Genomic DNA, 12,017 nt, shown 5'->3' with positions numbered 1-12,017 from the left:
CATGGAAGGGTTTTCTTCCCTAAGCCTTGGGGCCCCTTTAGGAAGACCGAATCCGAGGGGTAAGGGTTTCCAGAGAAGTCCTAGAGGTATTATTTATCCTTGCTGGTCCCTCACAGTTTACTACCGTTTTGGACTAAAAACTGTCAACAGGTAGGGTCTTGATTCCCCCCGGCCTTTCTGGAGTGCTAGGGGGAATGGGAGTTTAGAATCTACAGTCTGAGGAAGGGTTGGAGGCGGGCAGTGTTTGAAGGCAGTGGTGGAGCGGTGGGGATGGCAGCAGCTGCAGGGGGCGGCAGGAGGCCTGCAGATTTTTCACTGGTGGAATTCAAATGACCATTTAATGTTGGCGGCACTCTATTTGTTAGGTGAGATATTCGAGCTTTTTTATTCACTAAAGGATCAATGAACTCTGACTCTAAAAGCCGTTTCTGGAGGGAGGAACAGAAAAAAAATATGAGCCAGTTTGCACTAAAATTCAATATATGCATCCCTGGTTACCATAAGAATAACTGAGTTATTTTATTCATACTTAAGTTTATCACTGGTGTTGAGTTAAACCTTTCTCCAAACTTAAGCAAGAACAAACAAGCCACAAAAACACAAGTGACATAAATTCTTGTCTAATGTAAAGAAGTAGAATCTGGCAAAGACGGGTGGGCAAAAGCAGATTTACCGTGCCACGGTGACATTCTTGAATTAATAAAGCTATTGTTAATAATCATAATGTGCATGTCTTTTTCCATACGAACAAGATTAAACCTACTTTTGCTCACCCCTGTATATGTTTGTTGGAGTTCTTATCTTTTTGATCATACAGCCCCACCTGAAGTTCTTTCAGAGACTACTGCAATTTATGTGAATTATACCACTCAGGAGAGTACTAAACAGAAGTAGCCTCCTGACCTATTTATAATAAATGAGAGGAGGACGCAGTTTGTACCATTTCACTCTGTCAGAGCAGGGTTAGTAAGAGACAATAAGCCTACACTTACTCTAATGTAAGATGCTCCAGTTATGAATATTTTGACTGTCATTGCTTATTTTACCTGTCTGAAATGGGAACAGCCAGCACTTTCAGAGTAATTTCTCTAAGTATCTCTGAAATACTATTCATTGTTAAAATATTACTCATTTTTTCCCTTCACTGGATTAGAAAATAAGTCTTAATAACTGGTCCATAAAAAGATATGGAATTACTGTTTCAAACACTTAAAAAATCATGCTAAGATTAGCCCAATCCAGCAACAATATTAATATTTAAATTAGAAAGAAAATTCAGATAGTTGAAAAGTATAAAGCATACATCCAATGAAATACTGTGGCTTAAACTGCAGCTTGAGATAAAATAAGTTAATCATCCCATTAATTCAATCTGTTTTCAATTTAGCACCATTGATATGGCACCCAGTATATAATCAGGTCAGAAATATAAGCAGCTTCATGGTAAGTGGCATTATAATTGAGGCTTCTATAGATAATGTACGTGCAAGGTCAGAAATGCTTTTATTTTGTTCCTCCTCTGTTCCTCACAACAGGCTGCTAATATTTTCTGACACAAATAGCCTTTACCCAGAGCATGCTTGCGGCTTGTCACACATCTGTCCTGCCTCTCTAATCCTTGGGAGGGGAGTCCAGAGAGAGGAGCATTCTGTCAGCAGTACTGGGATAGAGAGGTCTGTCCCACTGTCAGTCCCAAAGACCTTTGAAACGGAGAGAGTTCAAGGCTGGCCGGGCCCTCTGAGAACCAAGCAGGCTCGAACTCTAATACTACCCAGGATCTCCGTACCTTTTTCCAAGACAAACTGAATTGCTTAGGGGAAACTAAGCCAGATTAAATTTCTAATTGCAGCGTTCTGATTGGGATCTAATTGAAATTATTTTCAGAAAATAAAAATGGCAAGAATTTTTTGCTTGCTTGTTTTAAACATATTTTTTCCCCAAGAATATTTTTCTGGAACATGTTTCAGATAAAATTAAATATATTCAATTTTCTATATAATATGAGACTATATATAGTATTGGATAGGTCTTCAAGTTAGTGACCAAATGAAAAAGTAGATAATCTTACAAAATGTAAGCTTTAAAAATGGAAAAGCAAGGTAAACATTAAGTACTTTGACAAGAACTGTAGTACAGTGGAGAACAGTTCTGGGCTGAGAGTTGGTACCTGAATTCCAGACCGAGTTCTGCCATAAACCAGCAATGTGAGTTTGGGCAGACAAGCAACGCATCTTCTGTGGCCTCACTTCCCTCACATATAAATACAGGAACTGAACTAGATGCCCCAGGTCCGTTTAGCACTATGACTGTAATTCTATGAAATACCTGAGGAGAAGAAGCAATGTCTCTACTGGAACATACAGGAGATTCTGAACGCCTGGTGCTGGCAGCATTCTGAGATGCATTTAGTTTTCTGTAAAGAACACACATGCTCCAGTTATGGAGAGAATTTTCATGATAGAAAGCTTACCCTTGCTTCTCTTTTCCCAGCTCAACACTAAAATAACAATGACTAAAATAATCTTATATGCATCATTTTTAAAGGAAAAGAAACTTACTTTGAGAGCACAAACTCTAATGAACGTCTGTCAATTTCATTGTATCCAGGCCAATCTCTCTGAAGCTCTTTGAAAACATAATCCTTTAAGGTATACGAGAGGTCCTTAGGGTTCAGATTAGCTACCTGATACATGGCGTGAAAATAGAACAGAACATTAGATTCTTTTGCTCTTTACTAACCTAAAACAGGTACCCTTTTGGAGTTATATTGAAAATAACTGCATCAATTGGCCACAGAGGGACTGCTCATTTTGCATATACATGCTCTCAATAAATGCTGTTCAACTTTATTTGGGGAATTAAAACTTTATGTAAATAGCTAAAAGAATTTCCCCCCTAAATGGCCACTGCACTTGTCATATTTCTAATCAAATAGTAAGCTGACATTAGGCAAAAAGTTGAAGATTTTTTAAATAAATTTCTTCTAGTCAAAGAAATCCAAAAGCAGTTATATTATCAACATCATTGTTATCATTATTATCTACTTTGATTCCTTAGTCACTTGTATTAAGTAGAAACCAAGTAGTGCCCAAATGTTAGGTTACAAACTTTCCCTTCAGTAATCAACAGAAATTATCTCCATAAATAGTATCAATTCTGACAACTTTGTCATTTTCTTGGATAATAAGAACCACTTATTCAAAGTCCTTGAAATTCCAAAAACCAGTAAATGGAAACAAATCAAAATAACCCTCAAATGACATACAATTACTGTTATTAGTCTGCCAGTTTATCCCCAAGTGTAATCTTTTCTTATCCCCTAACTACAATTCCTAGAGTGTCCAGTCCTAGATTCTATTAACAACATAAATGTACTGATCGAGGAATCAAACCGAGAGTCATTTTTAAGGCTGGCAGAAAAGGATTCCTCTTGTCAGTTCCTACTGGAAAGGTCTTCTTTTTAATAACTTGACTTCTGTGTAAGTACTATTAAATATAGTAGGATAGTATATGCTTTTCTCACAGCTCTGCAGAATACTAATATGTTAATACTGTCATAAAGTAGATAATGGTAGGCTTATCTTAAAATTTAAATTTGCAAATAAACTGACATGAGATACCAGACTTCTCAAAGTGAAATAATATAACAATCCTTAGAGTTCCTATTATCCGGGGTACTACACATGCTAATAACACCCCAAAACTAGAGATTATGCTTTTACTCTCTCATAAGAGTTAGTATCATGCCTTTAATGTAAGAGAGAATAGATAAAAATAGACTTAAAAGTGTCATTCTTTGAATAATAGATGAAAACCTGCAGGGTTTTTTTTTTTTTTTAATGATGAAATTTAAGAACAACTTTGAAATGTTTCTGCTTTAGAAAAAAGATCACAGATGGACATCATCTATGGTGGATTTGAATGCTAATCAACATTTATGACCCAAAGTCAGTATAAAAAATATAGGAAGTTCCAAACCATTGACTTTAACGAAATTTATGACCTACTTTTATAATTAAGCTTGTGATTGTAAGATAACTGATTAGAACTAATACTTTATACACTCATATCCTTTAATGAAGACAAGTGATCTCAACCTACGCAATAGTAGAATACTGGGCAAGACACTATGTAGTAGGTAAAAATATTCTAGTTTATACCAACTAAAGACTGGTAATACATTGTACAACTTTGCCTATATAAACCAATAAAAATTATGACAATCATTTAGGTGATTCAATATTAAAAACAGACAATGAGAGAGTCTTGCTTACTTTTTTAAAATGAAATTTCAAGGTAAAGTTTATTTAACCCAAATGAAGACAGTGACTCAAAACTTTAATTGTTTAAGAATTCAGAAGCCTCTAACTTATAAATCCTAGTATAAATGCCCACATTTCAATTAGTTTTTAATTAAGTGTTTAAACAAATGCTTTAATGTAATATTCAGGAGCTATATTTCATATAGCAAAAATGGTCCTGAAATTTCTCTACCTCAATAATAATAATGGTTACAGCAAAAACAAGCCTTCTTAAATGAACTTCTCATTAAGAAGGTAGGTGGAAGGAACTCTCTCCTGCTGTTCTTACCTGTTGCAGAATTGCTCCGAGAGAGTTCTTGTCTTTTTGATTGACACCATCTTTCTGCAGTCGAGCCAGCAGCTCAGGTTTCTTGTAGGCCTTCAGTGCCAGTAAGTGAATCACCCTGTCCCTATATGGCCGCTGAGAAACACTGCTGCTGCCGTGTGTCTTTCGAATTGTATTTGCAGGGTTCATGGGGGTTGACCGTTTCCTCTCAGGCACTGCATCTGATAGAGCTTGAGGTGCTTTCCGAATCTGCACTCTTTTCCCTACAGTCCAGTGGAAACGATATTTGTTACACATTTGTGGGTAATAATATGAATTGGGAATTTTTTGATGAAATCATTTATTGAAATAAATATTTATTATAAAAGTATTTTGGCCACTTAGCTATGCATTGATAATAATTAGTGACACACATCATAGCAACAAAGTGGAAATTTTAAGGATGTAGGTATTTGATGTTAAATGAAAATTTACAGAACTTAAACATCTTACATATTATTTCTAAAATTACACCTAGAAAAAAATTAGAATGAAACTGTATAAATCCTCATTTTATAATGTCTGAGGTGTAATCTTATAACTCATTTAATATACTCTAAGCCCCTAACTGCTCACTCTGGTTAAAAAGCGGAAACAACTGGTAGTGACATACAATGAGGGGCAACTGCTTTAGGTACAAGTTTAGCAACTAGAAATAATGGCTAAGTAAAAGCAGTCATTTAAGTGCTATGGTCTAGGGTGAAAATGACTGGCTTAGTGGGGCAGGAGATTTACTGAATAATTCTGTCCATGCTAGGCTCCGGAGGCCTGGCCAGAGGGGCTGTTTGAAACCATCCTATCGAAGGTAAAGGGGAAAGGATGAATATGTCACTAGCTCTTATTGTTCTTTACTATCTGGACTTAACTAATTTTAAATATCAGATCAAAACACTGCACAACTAAGGAATTCAACATTAAAGGGATATTGTCCCACAATAAGAAAAGCTGTTAAATTAGGGTGCAATTAGAGTTTTGGAATTAGATTTAGATCTGGTTTCTGAATTTTTCTTAATTTAGAGACAGCTAGATCAATGTCATATGGGCTGGGAACAAACTGATGATCCTGCATCAATTATGTGTTGGGGAGGGCACTGCTTTCAATGGGATAAGCTCAAATGGTAAAGTGCTCTCTTAGCATCTGGAAGGTTCTATGATAAATACCCAAGTTTTCCTACTTGTACTTCTTTGTGGAAAAGTTTCATGGACAAATGCCTAATGTCCACTGTTGCTTCATGTTAGGCTGCAAGCTCCATGTAGGCAGGGCTGTGGCTGCTTTGTCCCTCAGTAGACCTTGATTCAGAATGTAATGGCTAGCAAAGTGAAAGACTAGCAAAGTGTCAAAGTGAAGACAGCAAGAGAACAATTAGATAGTAGAGAAGCCAGAATCAAAACGGTGTATATTCCCACACTGCCAGACTGCCAGAATGGGAAGACACTGAACTTTCTAAAACGGCAAATGCAAACCTCCCAATCCACTATTTCTCAGTTGCAATAGTGCTAACAAACGGTACTATTCTCTGAATTTTTAATAGGGATTTGGTGGGGGAAGAGAAAGAATTGGGGTCACAAAAGTTTCAGAAATGCTATAATTTCAAACTCCCTTCCTCTTGAAATCTTTTTAACTTACTCTGACCCAAACAAGATTACTGTGGGGTACCCCAACTCCCTAGGGAGGGAGGTGGGCAGAGAATGTTTAGTTAAGCTCAACACACCATGACTAGTCATTTAGAATTAATTCAAGCCAGCAAGACAGGCAAATAAAACTGAAAACACAAAGTGACAGTACTACCTCTGTGTTCTGGGCTGTCTTACTCTTCTGTACGTCTGACCCACCTCTGATCCTAAGTCTCAGGAGAACCCCAAGGTCTCCTGAGTTTACCCGCACCCCTCCCTGAAGCAGACATACAGCAGACAAATGAGGCTCACTCTGCCCTTAAGAGGGGTGTAAGTATGATGTTTGAATAGAAAATAGAATCTGGACAGGGATATGACAGTGTTATAGTCACCTAGGGCCTAATGCTAGACTGTCATCCATCAGTCAATGAATCTCTTCATTTTTCTTTTAAATTGCCAGTCATGAGGTAACCCATTTCTTTCAAATGCTGAAAGAACAATCCAGCCACACTGGGCCAATTAGTTTTATGCAAAAATTACTTGCTCACTGACTCCCGATCAATCTGTGCCTATTCAACTAGGAAGGAGTCCTCTGGTTAAGGTTAGAGAGCCTACAGATTAGTGCTGTAAGTGGTTAAAGAGTTCAGATGCTAAAGAAAATGAAAAAAGTAAAGCTGGAAAATGTCAGGGTCAAAGTGGACGGAAAAAAGGCTTTATTTTTATTTCTTACATTTGCCTCAGAAAAGCCCTTTTAATAAAGCCTATGGGAGAACCTAATTCTCTTCCCAGACCCAACCGCTAATCAATTCCCTGGGCTCCTTATATAAACAGCAGCAGTAGGCCTGATAGGGTTGGGTAATCTAGGACTATATCTAAACTGTTGTTTCATAACAAGGGGTCCACTTCTAGCTTCTCCGTTTAATGAGATGGTAGAAGTATCTATCACTTCATCTAATGGCTGAGTAAATTGGAAGGTAAATCTTAAAACAGTACATCAGAAAGAGAGCAGGGATTGTAGCCATCTCCTGCAGTTGTTTTTCTGTTCTGTGGAACCTGACCAGAAGCCCTGACAACACTGACCCAAGGCTTTAAAAACACTGGCAGGACTTTGATGATGGTGTGACTGTCATGGTTAAATACATACTCCACTGCAGTGGAATCCATCTCCACCATGTGGCATTTATGACCACTTTTCAAAAGGTTTACTATCAAAATATATTTACACAACAGATACAAATTGTTAGAACTACAAAGAATCTAGATGTGTGTAGTTCAAACCCCCTTAATTAATATTTGAGAAAATTAAGGTCCACAGAGGTGAAATGATTTGTCTGAGGTCACTCAAACATGTACTAACTCATAAGAAATGAGAAGGATGGGGGCAGAAGTTAGGAAAATTGGGAACAGAATCTGAGAAATTAGATTGGTTGGGTTGTTTTCTATACCTAAGTAAATATTAGCATTATAAACATTTGTAATTCAGTACAAGTCTAGAATTTTGGTAGGAGTCACTGAGCAGACTTAAGATACTAGTAAACCTGAAGCAATGGTCGTGATTTTTTTCCTTTTTAACAAACAGAAGGATTATAACACAACAGTGCTTACCACTGATATAAATGCTCTGACTCAAAGTAGAAATTCGACTGAAGAAATAATGTTTTCTACTGCACTTCTCCAGGCAAAATAGGTTTGGGTTCTTTTCAGCCCACAAGAGGCTTTCAAAGCTCATATTCTTGGGTGACTAAGCCAGGTGACCCCTAAGGAATACATTCCCTTAAACTTGGCCTGTGCCCTAATTCAACCGACAGAGGCTTGGCCGGGCATTATGCCACCATAATCCTACAGTGGGACCAGCATTACTCCCATTTATCCTCTAGCCTGGCTGACACTGTTGAAAGAAACCTTATTCTTCAGGTACCTCTAAGTTGGCATAAGTGAACTTTTGGTATCATTTTATATGATATATTCAATTATGAATTAAAGAGGTATCTCCTGTTGTCTTAAGAAAATAACATAACTTGTTAGTGAGGCCAAATTCATATCATTTGCTACTTGCTGATACCAACAACTTGATATATAAAAGGAGAGGTGGAGAGGTAATCATAATCTACTTCATAGGGTGGTTGTGGTATGTAAAATGCTAACCAGTGCCTTAAACATCACAAGTACTCAATAAGGGCTGGGTAATATTAATATTGAAGGGTGACTGATTGCATTTTAGAGAGCTGAATGAGTCAGGTAGTTTTGAGATACTGAAAAATGCAGGAAGATATACATTGAGATACCTAGAAGGAAAGACACATGGTAAAGGACTGATGATGGAAAAAGTTAGAAGGAAAAAAATCAAAACATGGGATAACAAAGAACAGTAAAAAAATATAAAAAACAACAATAACTGAAAAGCCCATCTGGATACTAGTCTTTTGCTCTCCTCAGTTCAGAGTTGATGAGACTTTTCTTAAGAGTAGCTTGTCCAGTTTTGAACTTTGAGGTGAAGAATTGAAGGTAGTACAGAGGAGAGCAATAAAAATAATTAAAGGGTTGGGATGCAGGCCATATTAAGAAAGTTAAAAGGAGCTGGGGTTATTTGACCTAGAGAATAAAAGGCTGAGGAGGTTAATGACAAGATTCAAGACCAGAGAAAAATACTGTGCTGATGGTGAGTGGCTGGGGCACTGAGGACACAGCACAGAGGAGAAGACTCAGCACTCGGGCTGGCAGAGTCCATTGCAGGGCTTCCATGTGGGAACATGTGTGCAAAGAGGGGGGCCAGCTCTTCTTCGAATGGCATAGATGGAATGTGGTTCAGATTAAAACTTAGGTGACCTCAAATCTTATGTGGGTCATTCCCCAAAATATAAATTATTTGTAGTGCCTATAAGAAACCTTGCAAATCCTAAAATCCCCATACAATTAGGGAGTATATGGTCTATGGCAGTGGTCGGCAAACTCATTAGTTAACAGAGCCAAATATCAACAGTACTTCTTCAAAATAGACTCGCCCAGGCCGAAAACCGACTTCTGCGCATGGGCCACGAAGTTTCAATCGCATCACACTGTACGCGCACCCGCACGTGGTATTTTGTGGAAGAGACACACTCAAGGGGCCAAAGAGCCGCATGTGGCTCACAAGCCGCAGTTTGCTGACCATGGGTCTATGGGATTCTGGGTGTTAAAAAGTCTGTTGTGTAAATTGCAAATGAACTGTACCTGACCCTATCAAAACGAACAAAAACACATGGACATAAGGAGCACCCAAGGATCATTCAATGGAAAAGTATAGTAATCATTGCTGACTCTCAAGCTTTGGAATAAATCAACATAAGGGTTTTCAGCTAGTTATACTGGGAGGGAAAAACTGATTTTGATGGCTTGAGTCTTCTATTCCTTTGTCAAACACACCAATTTGTCTCACTATTTCTAAAATGGTGGTATTGGACAGTAAAAAAAAATACATTTAAAGTGATAGGGATAGCAAATTCATAGTTTGTACTTAAATATAAATGCAGCAGATCTTGTGCATTTTAAAAATAATCTGGGATTTAGCCTGCTAGTACAGAAATTAATTAAGTAAGGATGAAAGAGAAAGAAAGGGGAATGGAAGTTGCTAGCTCACTCAGCAGCAAAGGGAAGGTGAAAGTCTCATTGCTGGTAACTTACTGGGCAGGAACTGGACCCCGTGGGTATAGACATGAATTGTTGTTAAACCAAACTCCATGTATCTAAGCTAATCACCAGGTCCCAAGAGCACTGGCTTTGTTCCAAAGAAATACTTATTAAAGACACTAGTGGAGCTTCTCAAAGCTGATTGTACTGTAGTTAGGTCAGCAATGGGAAAATTACAGAAGCAGGATTCTAACAAACTATGGAAAGATATTGATTAAGAGATTTGGTTCTTCAAGAGACTATTTTTGTAAGCATTTATGTTTCCAAATTAATATCCTTTCATCATTTACTATCCAGTGACTTATGTTACTAAACTGACCAAAGCCTCAAAGGGTTCATTCTCACTCTTGACAATTCCCTTTGTTACTGTTAACAGTCACTGTGACTGAACTCTAAAATTGTTAGGGTCACTGCTCATAAAGGAGAGACTCATCTTGCTGGTCTGGTCCTCCTTCCCTTCAATCTGATGCATATGAGTGAACTGATGATAAACATAATGGAAGTGGAGCAGGCTCTTAATTAATGGATGAGGATGAGGATCCATAAATGACATCACAATTGAGGTACGAAGGAGGCATAACCCTAATGCTTGCTATAAACACATCTTATACTTTTGTAATAAAATTCACTATTATGCAAAGATCCTCTGAAAATGGAAGCAAAAGCTGCAACAATAAGATTATCAACTCATAAATCCTACAAAAAGATTTTTGTAAAAATAATCCTACAAAAGTGCAAAACAAAAACCACACCATCCGCCATTGAAATTACATCATCCAACGACAAAGAAAATACAATGGTACCACTCTTACAACTCACATAGTAAAATAACTTGACCAGATCTCAATATCATAAAATAATAACCATTAGCTAACACAGAATTCAGATTTATGAAAGAAATAAAAGCTTTAAATCTGTTCAATTAACCAGTAGTCTGAAGAGAACAAATGATTTTTGACAATGTTATCTATACTGTTCTGAAAACTAATTTTTGTGTTTTCATGAAATTAATATTACCAGTATTTACCTACAGTGATCTTGCAATATTCCCATCAATCAGCGAGAAGAAGAAAGATATATATACAAACCTACATATGGTCCACCGGGTTTAATAACTTTTGTGCTTCGGTTGCGGGATTCCTCCTCTGCCTGGGTCATTCTTTCTCGTGTCATCTGATACGAGTCGTTTGTTGCACACACTGTAATTTTATCTTGTATAAATCCCAGGCAATTGAGCTGGGAGGCTCCAGAGCTGTCAAGTAAGGCGATGGCTTTGTTAGACATGCCCCTCATTTTGTACAATAAAGTACAAGAAAGAATTGTACAATCCTAAAATCAGCAGCCCGAATAAGAACTGAAATCCTAAAATAACTAATATTAGTAATGTTTAATTGTAAAGACTATTTAAAATATTTGAGTTTCTCTTCTTCATTTCATGTCACTTTTTCCACATTATTGTGAATAGAGTGGATGAAGTGAGCTCTCAGAGATCAAATCCATGAAATTTTTTAGAAAAATCAGCATTTGGAGTGAATACCAGAATCCTGATGAGTACTATAGTTCTTTCATTTAGCAGTCAACTATTTTTAAGAATTAGCTACCACTGATATGAGAAACGTTAAAAGTTCACTTATAGTGGGACCATAATATACATGGTTGATAGAAAGACTAGATAAAACAAATACACCACAATTCTTTTGATTTTTAATAAGATGTTAATTTTAAAGCTAAAATACTGCCACATTAAAACTTACTTTATTATTATTAGCCCAAAGATTTTAAACATTTGTAGAATTTATATTTAACACTTTGTTAAATCTCTACATAAGCTGACCTATTTATATAGTAAATATTGAAGAAAATACTGGATAGATTTTGTCAGAAATAATTACCATGGCCTTAAAACAGATTGGACTATAAAAGTAATGAAAATGCCATTGCAGCTCTGATACTCGCTTTTGTTATAATGCTAAAAAATAAGAGTTAATAAAAATTTATTAAATTGCTAATTGTACAAATACTTTCAAAAAATCGGTTCATTCGTCTCATAAATATTTATGGAGCAGGGACTGCATGCCAGCAATGTGTGAGTACACAGGCTATGACAAGGA

The 12,017-nt window shown here is 36.9% G+C and overlaps 1 protein-coding gene across 1 annotated transcript in view; it reads right to left on the bottom strand.

The window, feature by feature from the left end:
• Window positions 1-12,017, bottom strand: part of ELL2 (elongation factor for RNA polymerase II 2) — a gene marked incomplete at its 5' end in the record, with an annotated part of 61,259 nt that overhangs the window by 12,697 nt on the left and 36,545 nt on the right. The window contains 6 exon segments of the mRNA XM_023756855.1: window positions 214-242; window positions 244-428; window positions 2,326-2,413; window positions 2,559-2,683; window positions 4,591-4,850; window positions 10,995-11,158. Coding sequence (XP_023612623.1) covers window positions 214-242; window positions 244-428; window positions 2,326-2,413; window positions 2,559-2,683; window positions 4,591-4,850; window positions 10,995-11,158 — 851 coding nt within the window.

The sequence above is a fragment of the Myotis lucifugus genome, unplaced genomic scaffold (genome assembly GCF_000147115.1).
Source record: "Myotis lucifugus unplaced genomic scaffold, Myoluc2.0 scaffold_0, whole genome shotgun sequence".
NCBI lineage: Eukaryota > Metazoa > Chordata > Mammalia > Chiroptera > Vespertilionidae > Myotis > Myotis lucifugus.
Note: the sequence above shows the minus strand (reverse complement) of the source record. Positions and strands in the feature narration are given on the sequence as shown.